Source organism: Musa acuminata, chromosome BXJ1-4 (assembly GCF_036884655.1).
Source record: "Musa acuminata AAA Group cultivar baxijiao chromosome BXJ1-4, Cavendish_Baxijiao_AAA, whole genome shotgun sequence".
Lineage (NCBI taxonomy): Eukaryota > Viridiplantae > Streptophyta > Magnoliopsida > Zingiberales > Musaceae > Musa > Musa acuminata.
Genome location: NC_088330.1, coordinates 8,103,314 through 8,118,720, shown reverse-complemented (window position 1 = coordinate 8,118,720; position 15,407 = coordinate 8,103,314). Strand labels below are relative to the sequence as shown.

General features: G+C 36.8%; 2 protein-coding genes and 1 long non-coding RNA gene across 3 annotated transcripts; 1 reads left to right on the top strand and 2 right to left on the bottom strand.

Moving 5' to 3' along the window:
- Nucleotides 1-1,953: 1,953 nt before the first annotated feature.
- LOC103981089 (uncharacterized) lies at nt 1,954-6,742 on the bottom strand. The gene is made up of 5 exons (XM_009397691.3): nt 6,345-6,742; nt 5,906-6,099; nt 3,816-4,137; nt 3,247-3,342; nt 1,954-2,474 (listed from the first exon to the last, which is right to left on the bottom strand). Exons 1-5 carry the CDS (start codon nt 6,441-6,443, stop codon nt 2,439-2,441), a joined length of 747 nt encoding a protein of 248 aa, XP_009395966.2. The 5' UTR covers nt 6,444-6,742; the 3' UTR covers nt 1,954-2,438.
- A 258-nt stretch (nt 6,743-7,000) lies between these two features.
- Nucleotides 7,001-9,951, top strand: LOC135645319 (uncharacterized). The gene is made up of 2 exons (XR_010498736.1): nt 7,001-7,899; nt 9,661-9,951. It is a non-coding gene; the product is annotated as an uncharacterized LOC135645319 (long non-coding RNA).
- Nucleotides 9,952-10,677: 726 nt separating this feature from the next.
- Nucleotides 10,678-15,386, bottom strand: LOC135645295 (probable arabinosyltransferase ARAD1). Its single transcript, XM_065163555.1, has 2 exons — nt 13,860-15,386; nt 10,678-11,470 (listed from the first exon to the last, which is right to left on the bottom strand). Exons 1-2 carry the CDS (start codon nt 14,772-14,774, stop codon nt 10,958-10,960), a joined length of 1,428 nt encoding a protein of 475 aa, XP_065019627.1. The 5' UTR covers nt 14,775-15,386; the 3' UTR covers nt 10,678-10,957.
- Nucleotides 15,387-15,407: the final 21 nt, after the last annotated feature.

Genomic DNA, 15,407 nt, shown 5'->3' with positions numbered 1-15,407 from the left:
CGATCATTGGTACTTGGCAGCTCAGCATTCTTATAGGTATGAAGCACTCTAGATATCCATTTGAAACATATTCAGCACTTCAATTGTTTCATATAGAGTTTTTTCCCTGCAGCATTCCTTTGGCTTCTCTTGATTCCATCCAAGAGTTACACAATGCTAAGAAGTTTTAGTATCCATTTGTTATTACTACACCATTAGTTAAGTTGATTAATGGCTGTGGAGAATAATATATTAACTGGACCAAGTAAAAATCATAGTGCAATTAACCCTGCCTCTGGTTCTGTTTGGTTGGTTGAATCAGTTTCCATGCATCAGATGCCAGTATACAATCGCATATCGGATATAATAAAGCCTAGGACTCATCAGAAAATTGCATGAAACATTATTTGTGCCTGAGATTAGTGGTTGAGACCAACTCAACTACAAAACTGATAAGCTTAATTTTGGGGAAATTTAGTCATGTCATGGCTGCTGCTTTGCTTCATTAAATAGATTCTTGTGCTTATTCATCAGGACATGAATATATGTATGTCCAAGACTTCTTTAACAAAATAGTCTCTGTATTTGCAGTATAACAGTTCTTGATGGTTTTGCATGGCCTTCAGGTTTCATAAACACAGATTCATGATGCATCCTATCTGATGTTTATTGTAGGTCTTACAATAAAAAATATGAGATATAGAATAATATCTTTGTGTTATGGTAGTTTTTAAGAAAAATAATAACTGAGAAAAGAAAACATCATTCTTTCTTTCTGTAGATGGGTTAATTAAGATGGTACCAGCTAAGACATCAAAAAGCAATCCCAGGCAACTCAACTTGATCCTGTTGTATTAAACCGGAGGAGGATATCATTTCAAGTCTATGGCAATCACCAAGGTGACAGAGAAAAGTGGGGCAAGACCTCCATGGCATCAGAGACAAGGATGCTGATGCTGCTTTCCACATACCATAAAAGCAGTGAGGAGGATCCTACATTTCAGAATTAAGCTCTGTAGTTTGATCTGTGAAGGCATCAATAAAACAAATGATATTTATGTGCACAAATAGAGAATAAAAGGTCTCCTTTTACTATCTAGATTTGTGATTTGATAAAACATTTTCATTTTAGTCAATAGCTGAAGTATAAACCTTAAATATTGAGCTGAATTTGATTTCTTCTCTGACAAGATCACTCATTCTTAGTGCTCTAAAGAAGGATACAAACAACTTTGGGCCACTTGTTCCACCAAGGCATCACAATCAGAGTTTTCTGCATCTTTTCATCAACTTGTGATCTCATCCACAACACACAACATATAGCAACCTCATAGAGTTTTAACAGTTACGAGACTAGCAATTATGGGATCTAAGAAAGATGAGGAAGTTCTAGTTTTTAACAAGTAAAACAAAATCTATTGATTGATAAAAAAATATATTTATAAATTATTCCATCAAGATTCAAACACCATGCAACTTATTTATATTTTACTATTAATTTTTTTTTATATTTAGTAAAACTAATTATACCATGGTGTACTGTCTTGGGTCTGAAGGGTTATCACGGTTCCATAATCACACACCAATTCTAATTCTAATTGCCATTTGATCCATCAATTTTGATTGATAAAAAAATAAATTATTCTCTCATGATTTAAACTCAAATCATTAATCTGTAAATTTGAAGTACTAACCATGGAACTTGTTTATGTTTTACTCTTTTATTTTCATATTCAGTAAGTTTGAAAACGTCGGTCTCAATTTCAATTCTAATTTCTAGGAATCGAAAACAAACTATATAATTCCTTTCAGTTAAGAACTGTCAATTTCGATTCGAATCGAACCCTATGCACCCCTACTAAGGTCACCTATGCATACAACAATAATAAAATCAAGAAAAATAATTTTGAATTGCTGACATGCATAAAGATCAAGTATTCTGTTTCACATATGGCTGCAAGAAACCAGTCAAAAGAAAGAAATAATGATGTATTGCAACGAAGAGATGTCGAGAGCTCTTATATCATGCTCCAAGATGATTCAAAACCTCGAATTACATGCAACACCAGCATTTAGATGCTCATCATTGATTGGCGAAAAACACAAAAAAGTTGGTCCAACAACTGCTTACACAATCATACTCAACATAAAAGTTGGACCGATGGCACCTCCATGTTTCCAGTGATCTATTGCTGCCAGATGTGATAGATCGGTATGTGTATCTGGGTACAGTGTTCTTGTCGAGTTTAGTGCTGATGATGTCAACTGAGCTTCACCAATGTCCACATAAGGATTCCAAGGTGAAAGGACCAGCGGCAACTCCATTGAAGGGCCCAAGGGGGTATTAGACCAGCATCTTCTGCGAAATAATCATCATGCCAAAATCCGGGCAACTATGAACCGATCAGTTAAACAAGGCACAGATGCCAAAATGTGATCCACTAAGAATAGAATACAAATCACTGCACTAGGGGCTTTCTAAGAGCAATATCGATCTGCAGAAGAATAATTTAGCCAAAATTAGATTAACACAACATAAGAAAAGGAGAGAGCAACAATTTTTATATCAGAGAAAAAGATAAGTTACTGTTGGTATCGGATTTCTTTTCCTTCTCCGGTGGATGGACCTTAGCATGTTTACCAAAATGTAATCCAGAATTTAGTAATCAAAGAATTACAAATTCCAGTCCACCAAACTACTATTTTTTTAAGGGGCTCAGAACAGAATCATCCAAAAACAAATAATTAAGTGTCAAATCCAACACATTTTGGTGACATCAACTAACCGTCGATCACTTCAGCTTGCCACTCGATTCAAATTCAAACTTGGAGCCTAACAAAGCGCCACTACTTTACCCCAAATTCACTAAATCAAATATTCGTATGAGAAGTCTTCAGTGAACCAAAGAAATGACACACTAAGATACATAATCAAATTCCAGACACGAGTAGCACAGTAGCTGGTCCACAAGAACGCTAGCTGACGAAATTATTTAACCCTCTAAAAGAAGAGAATGAAGACGAACATCAATTCTGCTAACTTAATATACAACTTCACTTTTGGCTTCAGTTTATGATCTAGCCCCGGGCCTGAACAAAACAATGTTGTCTATAAAATGTTCAAGGTCTGGATGGTCTACATGAAAACCCCAAGTCATGTATCAAACAATTTGATAATATTCTCATGCACTGATTGCAATTTAGAAACATGGAAAGATAAATTGCTCAAGAACTGTACAAATAAAAACTGCTAAAAAAAGGACTTACATCTATACCATGAAAAGATCTACCAATGCATGATTTAAGTTTTGGAGCTTCAATTACTGGAGAAGAGAGACCATCATGAACAATCTGTTTGTCACCCTGCCAGCAGAAATTAGATATTAAATGTAATCTATCTTATAAAGACATGACAGGCATGGAGTAAGAATTTTTACAATATAACTTGAATTTATGGACTTATGGATAACTTCCAATAGAAAAAGCACAAAGGGAGCTCATGTTGATATCAACATATACTCAGAATAGTTCCTTTCTGTAACATGGAAAAAAAAACTAATAGAACACACTACTTTGGCAAAAACACAGGCCTACACCAGCAATTTAAGCTGCTAATTTTAGCATATTATTATTTTAGTTATTATTCTCCTACAAGTCCCTTGTATTTCCCTCTTGACCCCTTACTGAATCAGATTACCATATAAATGTCAGGATCAATTGTGTCTGTCCATGCAACACCATCAACAAGCAGCTTAAAGTTGCAAGGAATATATGAAACTGGAACATGCAGAAGCATTGACTTTTGCAGCAAACTTATGTATAATCGTTGAGCATACCTCAGGCATGCATCGTTTATCTTGAGCATCCTCAAAAAGGGAGGAGTAATACGTTGGATCATAGATGGCACCTCCCAAAATCTCATCAGAATTGGAGTTCTGCCTAGCTACATCATGTGTTGAAGGGTTCACAAAACTATTTCTGACACTGTAATCTGCATGGTTGATAGGATTGTCCACAGTTGAAACCCCCAATCGATATATCTGAATCCATAAGAATGTGGACAAAAACCTCACTGAAAAGCCAACAATTTCCATCAACAAAGCAAGTCTGAGTGAGAAGACAAAAAGTTGCCCATACTTCTGATCAGGAGTGACGTTCCTGTAATGATATATATTACACCAAGAAAAGAATCAACATGAAAGGATATTGTATAAAACAAATACTGAAAATGAACAAAAAAAGTTTTGGTGTGACTTTGCATGTAACATTAAAATGTCTTAACATGCAGCATTTAAGGCATTCAAATTTCTGATATACTGATAGAGATTGAGGTTACTTCATATCCCAAATGATGCATTTGAGATGTATCAAGCCTGTGATGAGACCGACATGGTATATTCATATATATCAAACAAATTTAATGAGAAGGATTACTAGCAAGCAAAGTCCTATCTCCAAGGAGAAAAATATGAGAAATGAAACATGGATACATATACAAAATACTGATATGATATCATACTGATATATGGATAAGAGAAAACTTGGGGAAAAGAACAAATTATGGGTGTAATGTGTGACAATGTTTGACAGGTATTCATACTTAGAATAGATAGTTAAATATCACTATTCATGATAAATAATAAATAATGAACCAGCATCCCTTATTCATCATGAATTATAATTAGAAACATAGTATGTTGAGAATATAGAAAAATAAAGCAAGTACTTATAATAAATAAAGTTATATCAGTCTTTTAATTTTATTACACATTGATCCTTATTACAAATAACATGTAAAAATTATTTAACCATGCATCCTTTTCTATAATCATATATCAATATTTAAATAGATAAAGTTCTCGCAAAAAGTACATCCTGAGTATCATGAAATTATCTGATATTTTGATAAACTAATTGGATAATTCCTTGAAGTATACAGAAACAATCCTAGAAGTATCGTATCTGACATGTACTGGAGACTAATATGACAAGCAATTTGAAGAATCCATCTTTTAGATATAAAAAAGATGGAAGTTAGGCTTCTAGCTGTACAACGGGATACTGATAAAGAAATGTTATCTCATTCAAGCAAATCATATGGTGTACACGAGCTTACCAGAAGAACAATAGCAGGATCAAACATCATGCTTTTGGAAGAAGCTTCTTCTGGTGCTAATAATGAACTACTTTGGAATTAAATAAATTTTAAAGATCACAATCTGTGTCCACAGAATACTGTCTAATTAACTAAAAACCGATCACATCCCAACTAGTAGGAGACTCCCGACATCAAAAAGTGGGGATATTAGAAGCAATGTATATCCTTTGAAAGAGAGGATTTTGAAGCAAAATATGGATAAGATTTCCACTTGCTCTCTCTCATTGAAATTCAAATTTGGAAGGAGAAAGACATTGTAAAGTCTGATCACAGATCAAAAGTAGATGGATAAAAAAGGGTGTTCGAGTTGGTAGTCATATGCCATATATTGCTAGGCAAGTCATATCATCAACATAATTCTGTGATCTCCATATTCAGTACATGATTTGGATCATTCCCATGTCCAAAGTTGATCTCCTTGGTGGGTATACCAAATAAGCTTGTTGTCGTTTCAGAATATCTAGTAGCTTTTATATGCTCTATGCATTATTAAATCATGTTGACAGCTAATTTTTAAAATTACTTCATCTTGAGTTTTTGGTGACTTTGTTTTTAACAGGAAATTAATACTTTGCTGCAACAATTAGCCTCTAAAGGAGCCAAATCCTTCTCGATACTTTTGAATATGTGTCATAAACTAGCATCCGAGAGATAAGCTGAGATATCTTCCTTGCACTCAACAACTGACATATAATTTAACTCATCTACCTTGGACTTACCATTAATATCTAGACGCATGCTTTATTAATAGATGTCTATGACTCTCACCATATCGTGCGCGAGAAAAGTATGAACCACGCGATGTCGAGCACAATAGCGAAGAATAGAAGTACTGCATAGGTCCTCCCGAGGCTCTGACTGCTGCTCTCGATCGCCACTAGTGCAAAAAGCGCCACCACCAGGTTGATCAGCAACACCCCATTGTACAATGCCCCGAGCGATCCGATCAGAGCGCACCCAATCTAAAACCACGACAACAAACACATGAATATAAAATGCCTTCCATCCCTTCCAGCTTCATTACAAAGGCAAAACGGTTGCTTGATTCAAAACCTAATCAAAATCAAAACTACAAATAACCTCTTATCTTAACCTAAAACCTACAATAGAAAATATTTGGAAAAACGAACGAAATCCTAAAAAGTTTGCAAGAAAGAAACCCTAGCGACATGAATTGGAATTTACCGGAGGAGACGGAGTTGCTTACTTGGATGTAGATGAGGATGACGGCGACGGACTGAAGACGATCGTAGTCGCGAAGCCACGACTGAATCCGCAATCGGAGCGACGTCGAACACAAGGGCATGATACAAAAATCTCACGGAACACAAACAAACAAGCAATCGCCCGATCCCTTTCCGGCCGTCCGCTGAAGAACCAAATCAAATCCCAAAAAAGCAGCCAGTGGGGTAACAAATTGAATGCCGGCCAAGAAGGGGATTCACTTCCTTTTATATTCTTTCTGGTTCTCTCTCCTATGGGAATCGAGAAAGATCGGCAATTTGGTGTTCCTATTTTGGGCGTCGAAGACAACGATCGTCTCCGATCCATTACGTGAACGGGCGACGAACGGCGTTGGGGTCGAGCTGGCCGTGTGTGCGCACTCCTCTCTCGTTCGAGCGCGGTTAACCCGAGCCGGGATTGATCGAGTCGATCTTTCTCCGATTTGACTTGAAATTAGATTCGAGCTCACATGTCACGTAATCGACCGCTCCAACGAAATCTAAGCTTAATAGAATATTAAGTAAGTTTAATAGAATTATTAATATCAATTATAGTATGAAATAAGTCAATGATAGAGTTTAAATTAATCGAAACATAGGAACATTAACTATGAGGGGTTATATATGTAATTTTGTCAAAACAAATCACCACCGTCCATCTTCTCCAAACTTGCCCTTTACAGAGCCGCTGCAAAGTGATTCGGGGAACCCAAGCAACGACTCGATCTTAACCGAGCTGGTGGCGGCCGTCTTGACCTCTCTCCGCTGCGGCGGCCGCGGGGCGAGCTCGACCATCGAGGCCGTTGCCTCCCATGCGGGCTCGTCCGCGGCGGTCTTGCGTCCTCTCCTCTTTCGTCTGTGTGCCGCTCGCGTGTGGGAAGAGGTGACGGCGCCACCGCGATGGCGACTGCCTGCGGTCGGAGCACATTTTTACCTCTCTTCTCCTTCGGGAGGAAGAAGAAGGTCGTGCGATGACGTCCTCGCGGGTTTCCCCCAACCCAAGTCACCTCCGGTTTTCTGCTCCTCTTTTCCTGCCTCTCTCTTGTTGTTTCATGGATTGATTCAAAACCCGATTTTTCAAGATTTTACTTTGTGTTTTTTTATTGATGTAGACTTTTTGACTGCCAGACAGTGACACTGTTGATTGCGGTAAAATTTTCTTTTATGTTGCTCTTGATTTGTGCTTATATTTTGTGAGATGTTTTCTTTGGCACGCTATTTTGGATTTGTTATGCTATTAAATTTCTTGGGATTCCTTTCTGTTTATTAAGCTTATAATTTGAATAATTTAACTTGGTTATAGTAACAACAGAAGAACATTGTTTTATTTCAGAATGGAATTTCATATTGTAAGTTTCGAGCACCAATTAAGATTTGATTGTTCGGTCGCCAGAGATAGGAGGTTGTTTTAGAGCTCGAGCTTATGAGTTAAAGATTGTGCTTTTCTTTTTTGGTTTATATTATTATTATGCACTAGTTGATCAAAGCAGGCTGTTTTGGAAGAGAAGGGGCAATATACTCGAGTAAGGTATTTTTCAGGTGTGTTTTTCAACTTCCTACTGTAGTGTGTTTCATTTTTTATTTTTTTCTTGATGCACTTGGTCCATTTTATTGTAAAGATTACTGTGGTTCTGTTCAACAAAATATATTACACCAAGAGTCTATATATGATGTGCGGAATGTTGTTGGAATGACTGTATTTTATGGTTTCTAGCAAGATGGGATTGCTTGAGTGGAAACAGACCTTTCATGATTTTGAATAATGAGAAGTTGGAGACTCATTCAAAGAGATGGTTTAAGTGAAGGAATTCTTCATTATCTTGGTTTCTGATAGCTGAGATACTCAGGGAGGGTCTTGTATATGACCAGGCAACTTGTTTGACTTATGATTGAACAGGTGGACTGAAAAGTGTTTCTCGTTAAGTAGGAGTTTGGCTGAATCCATCTTAATATTTAGGGGATTATATTGTGATAAGCTGTTGAGCTTTTTTTAAAAATATCTCAGCACTTTCTTTTCAACTATATTTCTTAAATTAAAAAAAATGAAGCATTACTTCTATTGTAACACCATAGCATGACATTGATGGAGCAATTATTAGGATATTTGTCTTCTAACTAGTCAGCAAAAGCATGGTGAGAAAAATATGAGTGAGAAAGCAGTTGGTCTGATAGGCACCATGAACTAAGGGTGTTCAAATCGAATCAAACCGGAATTGAATCAATTTAAAATTGGTTCGGTTCGAATCGGTTCACCAATGATTCGGTGTTGAAGGCTAAAAAGGTTTTGGTTCGTGATACCTTTCTTTGGTTTGGTTAACTGGTTCAAACCGAACTGAATTGATTTTAATTTAAAATATATCAATCTGGCTGAGTTCACTGCCCTAAGCCATTAATTGGTTCAAATCGATTAATTAAACCGGCTCAAATGCCTAATTTTACAAATAATGTGGGCTCAATTTCATAAATATTATTGTATCGCTCAATTAGACCAGGATTTTGATTTCGGTTCAATTGAAAGATATACTTTTTAAATTACTTGAAGTTATAAATTGGTTAAATGGTTCACCGAATTGGATTAACTGGTTTTGAATCAATTCGGCTAGGTAGATCCAAATCGGTTCCTGTTTGAACTATCTTTAACTGAATCAAACCAAAAAAATGGTTCGATTTGGTTTGGCCCTTAATGGTCCGATTTGAATTGATTTGAACACCCCTACCATAAACAATGAGAAATTACTAAAGAGACTTAAGGGTGATGCTTGTGGGCTTAGGAGGAATTTCAAAGGATAGTTCAAGAAGAGGCTTCCTTGTACACTCATGTGGAAGGCTTTGTACCATTATGAGGTTGATCATTGTGTTCCTGGGCATATTTCAATAAATTTTGTTCTACAAAGATTTTTGAGAAAGATATAGGTGCTTTTTCCCCTTCCTTTAAGGAAAATGGAGATCATTGGCCCAGAGGTGCAAAAGCATGGATAATTGGTATACATTTTGCAATTTTCATATCTTGCAACAGGCCTGGTCTTGTATAATTTCTCTTGTTGCTACCGATCTTTGCTTCCTGAAAGATAAAGGGCAACCATTTTCCCTTAGCTATTGAACTATTAGTCATATCGCCAAGAAGTACTTTATATCATTGCCTGCGCTTTTGGGTCACAAGAACATATCTATATATGAGTGATAATTTTACTCTAACCTCTAGTCAATTAATTGAATAAAATATGAAATGTTGTGAAAGTGTGTATTTCCTTTTGGAGAACTACATTAATAGCTAATGTTAATGCTACATTTTATGCACAGATGGGCTAAAATTGACAGATATAGAAGGTCACCCAATGGAAATCAGACTCAACATGAAGCACAAGTTCCTTTTCAGCACAGAGGAAGATTCTGGGACTCAACAGTGTTGCTGCATGTGTTTTCTCTTGTAGTTGGATCATACTTTTAGAAAAGAATATGTACTATAAATGATTTTTTTTATTGTCCTTTAGCCTCAAAAGAGAATGTTATCTTGGTATGTGATGATGAGACATTTGGATGTTTGTTCCAATGTAAGAGGTCTAATTTATGTTCTGAAAGTTCAATTGTTTCCTTGCCTTGCTCCCTTTGAACAATCTGACTGTTGGTTTGTTTTGTTTTTGGTCAAACATTGATGAGACATTTGGTAGGTAAATTGCATTTTGGCAACATGGTGAAGCAAGATATATTCCATTGTGCAACAATAAGATAATTCTAGCAATATAGCTACAAATTGTAATAAAGTCTCCAAGGCCTCATCGCTTTTATTTTATTTTTCCTCAAACCAATTTTATATAGACATTTTTTCCTCAAACTAGTAAGATGAGTTCTCCATTGTATGAATCACTTGCAATGATCACAAAGCTGTTTGCTATATGCATCACATGCATTTCCAAGTCAATGTAGCTACTACAATGATTCTAAACCTAATAATAGATTTTCATATGTTAGTAATATAAAGTGATCAATATATGGTTGATGAAATATAATAAACTTTCATGCAAAGTTTAGGAAAAAGGGGGAAATAATACAGTGTACTGATCTAATTGAGTAGAACAGTTGGAAAAAAGTGGTGCACAAAAGTCTCTGCTTCATTGATCTTTGATGAATACAGATTTTTGGAGAGAACTCAGCAGTATACTATATTCATTTGTATCACAAAAAATAAACATTCTGCTAAATGTGAAGTAGTAGAAAGAGTCATCAGCTACATGGTGCCACATATATTTCACATATAGCAGCCATTTAACATCATGGAGATGATAAAATCCACATTATTTGGTTTCCGACCAATGTGGCCATATTGTAGCTGTTACAACAAGATCATAACAGGATGAAATTTGAGAGATATTAACAGTGTTCCTCTCCTAATAAGTGAGCAACTATAATGATCCCACCTGTTAATGTCCTACTGTTCTCAGACATCTGTATTTAGAATACAACAGTTTATCCTTTCACTACACAAAAGTTCCAAGATCTGAAAAATATAATGTTGCCATCTCTGTTGAGTGGGATGAAAAATAATGTGAAGACTATTACTCTACTCGGTGATTATGTCCTAATCAACATGCTTCTCATCCTATCTTTGTGTATTGAACTGAGAGAATCGCCTTGATCTGTGTACTTTGAGCCGAATTGCTGGAACTTTTCTTGCCACTGCCTGCCATATCATCTGAATGGCATCATTTTTCTTAGACGGGTACTGAAATTCAAAGAACCCTTCGACCTCCTTCAACCTTTGCCACATCCGGGTCCAGTCCTCTCGACTTACTCCTCTGATTAATTTTATTAGAAAACCCTCTCTGATAGCATCAGATGTGCGCACAAAGATGCAAAACTTGGAATAGTCAAGTACATCTTCATATGGGAGCTCGATATCGTCACTGATGATGACTGGGACACAGTGGCTAGCTATGGCATCAAATAGTCGGTTGGAAGATGGTGTGTCCCCAGCAATATTTAGACAGAATTTTGCAGAATGCATCCCTCGACTGGCCTCGTTTATCCCATTAGCAACGACACTTCCAAATGAAAAGTGTACATCTTTTTCATCCCTTAGAAGATAAAATAACTCTTGTCGGATCGATCCTCCCTGCACACCAAGCCACGAAAATGGATAATGAGCCTTTTTTTTGTGAACTAAAGCAGACAAAAGCAATCAGTTTCATATGAAGCATTATATCTAGAATATCATATAATAGGGTTCTATTTCTCAAGGTATATTCAAGATGCCTGCAAATTTAATGTTTAAAATGTTCTAATGGCAACTAGAACAAGAAGCGGAGAACCATAATGACAAACAAATCAATAATTTAGCATCATCTTTGTTGAACAACCAAGAAAAAATTTAGTGTAGCCAGCTCTGGCAGAGAATGGGAAACCTAAGAAAAATGAATTTAAGCATGCTTTTATAGAAAGCTATCACCCACAGACTAGATTTCAGGAATATACTTTACATATTCTGAGAGGACTTGAATTGGAAATTTTAATAATGTACTGACAGGATTTGTCTTATGCTAAACTGCCAATCATGCATTAATTTTCATTCCAAAGAGAGGATTTTCTTTTTCTAAATAAGCAAGAAAATCTGTGACTATAATTGTTAGGAATACACAATATACAATACAATAGCTTATTGAATGGTAAATTCACCATTCAGAAATTAGATCAGCTGAAACTTATCATGATAACAGGTATTGTTTCAATATTCATATTCTGTGTTATTGGGCAATGCAAAACCTAATGATTGAAAAACAACTCAAGTAAATTCAAGCAGAAGTTGACCACATCTGTAGGTATAAGTGACAGACAAACACATGAAAATTTATCACACTTTGGAATTTGGATCCTCCTCCTAGTTATACTGCCTATTTATGGATCTTAATCATCATTGGTATATATACCTTCATTATCACAGAATAACGGTGCAGAGCGAGAAAATTATAGCAATAATTTTCAATCTTGAAGCTTGTCCAGTTAGCTGGATTGTATTCCTCAAAGCCACTGCTGCATGTAAATTCACAGTCATGCACTTGGTTCACATTGACCTAAATAAAACCTATAAGATATATCACAAACTTCTTTTTTTGTTCTGATATAAGTAATCAACCATTAAGGTGTTCCCCTGTGAATAACAATGTCCAACCAACAGAAATCCTTCATTTGTTTTGCAACTCTTCTTCCATACTCTCTATAAAATTTTTCTCACTGGAGTGACCTCTACTCCAATTCTATGAATTAGTCATGCCGCTATGGCAATTTTATAGAATATTTAGATCTCCAAACACCAAACAACTACCAACATCTTCAGCAATATTTTGGGCTTGCTGAACTGTGCTACCCATAACCATGATGACATATTTTAAGGATATAAATGTGGAATTCTACCAAGTTGGTTTGCTGCTTGTTGATATAAGACAAAATACATTTTTGAGGATGCAGTTAATTTTTCCAGGAGTGTTACAAGGAACTTAATGTGCCCTTAAACATGAAAGAAAAAAAAAAGCACTTTAGATTGGTTTTTACATGAAAACTAGAATATAGATCACTGCAGTAGAAAATGTATTTCATGCATAACATGAAAAGTCAATAGGTGCTTTAAAATATTAAAGCAATATGATAGACTTTACTGATCTGTTCCTCCTGTTCCAACCACACATTACAATGTGTTATAGTGGTTGTGTATGAGACTAAGAGGAGTATCCTCAGGTAAATTGCTTATATACCACAAATAATATTTAAAAGCATGCTCTTACATGTTCAAGTAAAAAACCAATTTTGTCAGGTAATATTTCCTACCTAGGTTTCAAGTGGATGCTCCATGGATATTACATATAGCGAGTGCTGTTGGGTGGCAGAAACAGGCTGTATTAGGCCTTGATAAGGTACCTTGCAAGGATATCCATCTACAAAAAGGTTAACCCTCCTTAATGGTAACCTAAAATTGCTCAATTGAGCTCATAATGCTTGACCTCACCATAGGCACAAAAAGATACAGCCAGTGTGTTCTTTTGATAATAATAGTGCATCAAATGAAGGAATTTCTTTGGAAACAAGCATGCAATTACAAGAAAAAACCAGGGGCACCCCTATCTAACAAACTTAGGAAAGTGATCTAGCTGTTGAAAGTTATTTCTCTTATTCTCTGTTCCTTGGTGCATGTAGATTCATGTAAATACACATTATTTCACCTATCATCTGGACTTAGGATAGTGAATTGGCTCTTCAAGAAATTGTCTGCTAATTCACAAAAACTTGGGTGTGCTGAATGGCAAACCACTACTCATGCTCAATCGCAATCAAAAGAGGCCATTTGAGAGAATAAAGATTATAAAAGATTTCTGTCTCGAATAAGTCACTTGGCAAATCAAAAGATATGCCACCACTTGATGTGCAAAATCAAATACTTCTGATGAAGTTCAATATGCTAGGTAAAAAAAAAAAAAGATACCATCAAGTGATGTCTATGGCAAAGCACTTACATCTTTCCTGTAGATAGCTCCTTGAAAGTACAATAATGTAGGGCGTTCATCAAAGCCAGATGAGTCATTAACGAATGTCTTGATCAGATGCCTGTAGGGAGCAATTACATCTTTCTCCACATTAGCTACGTGGGGAGCATACCGGCCAAAATCTGCAAGAACAAACATGCCAGGCCACAATTTCGACCGAGCATCTAACATGCTGTTTGGATGGTGTGCCATTATGATATGGTCTCTCCCCCCTGATCTTTTCCATTCCTGTTGAGCTGTTAAAAACTGCACCAGCTTCTGCTGCAACAACTTGTTTATACTAACTGTTTGAGGTGGCTTGACCTTTGAATGCCGATTGTAGCTCAACGATGAAAAGAAAGGCACAAACACAACATCAGCTTCTCGGGAATCCTCAACCCTCGCCGCACTGCATGGGCCACTCCGGTTGGGAAATCTTGAAGACAAGAGATCCAAAGTCAGCCAGTACTCAAGACTATGTTGAAGATTCAATCCACCAGGATACTTTGGGATTTTGGTCTGTATATCAGGCCACACACTCTTGCCATCACTATCCCAACCCAAAAGACCAAAGTGGAACTCAGGAGGCAAATCATACATGAAAACCTTCAAAAGCGCTTTGCTTGGATGACAACGCTCGGGCTCTTCATCTGTTGCTCCAAATTGATCCAAGAAAGACGGCTCCCTGAACGACAAAGGTTCAGCATCATGGTCTCTTGCAGGGATACCTCGGTTCTCAATCACGGAAAAGATCTTTTCTTTTGGCAATACATGGTTGACTACTGGTTTTCCAGCATAATCCAAGAAGAAGAGGTAGGGCAGGACCAGGATTATTGCAAAGGAGAGACTAAAAAGGAAGTGTTTCCGGCACACATGCCCATATTGTTGTATGTTTCTGTTGGCCATTCAGCACAAACCTCCGAAAAGATGCCTAATTTATCAGCAAAGCATCCAGCTTTATCAACTCAGGAACAAAGAACAGCGGCCAAGACTAATAAAAATACAAAAATATACCGAATGGAATTCCTTCTTTATGGTAACAACCGCAATTCCTCGACGAACTCAAAGAACATGAAGCTAAGGATAAAGATCAGCCGGTCAAACAAAAAGGTTCCGGGATTTGATTCCCAAATGTAGACATTCCTCAACAAGGAAACAGGCCGACGACTAAATGTACCCGGACAACTATTCAAACAAAAAGAACCAAGTATTGGGGGAGAAAAATCTAGAGAACATGAACAATTATCCAAATGCTCTCCGAGAACCTCGGTCCAAACTAAAAGGTCACCGTACGCGCCCGACCCAGAACCACTTCTCAATCATAGATGAGCACAAAGGCCACATTTTGATGATCGAACTCGAGCCAAAGAAACCTAAAAAGATCAAGTCCAGTCCAGTAGAACCAAATCTTAGGCAAAGGGAGCTGAAATATTTATCTTAGATCCACTGAACCGAGCGAGGCAAGGGAGAAAGAACCATCGGGGTCGAGCTCTGAAGCTTGTCTTCGCACCGCGGGATCTCTCTCTCTCTCTCTCTCTC

Coding starts and splice junctions, on each gene's coding strand:
- LOC103981089 (XM_009397691.3), bottom strand. CDS start 6,443: ATGCCCTTGTGTTCGACGTCGCTCCGATTGCGGATTCAGTCGTGGCTT. Junction 6,100..6,344: donor TCATCCTCATCTACATCCAA/GTAAGCAACTCC, acceptor TCGTGGTTTTAG/ATTGGGTGCGCTCTGATCGG. Junction 3,343..3,815: donor ATAAACGATGCATGCCTGAG/GTATGCTCAACG, acceptor TTCTGCTGGCAG/GGTGACAAACAGATTGTTCA.
- LOC135645295 (XM_065163555.1), bottom strand. CDS start 14,774: ATGGCCAACAGAAACATACAACAATATGGGCATGTGTGCCGGAAACAC. Junction 11,471..13,859: donor GAGCTATCTACAGGAAAGAT/GTAAGTGCTTTG, acceptor CTTGGTGTGCAG/GGAGGATCGATCCGACAAGA.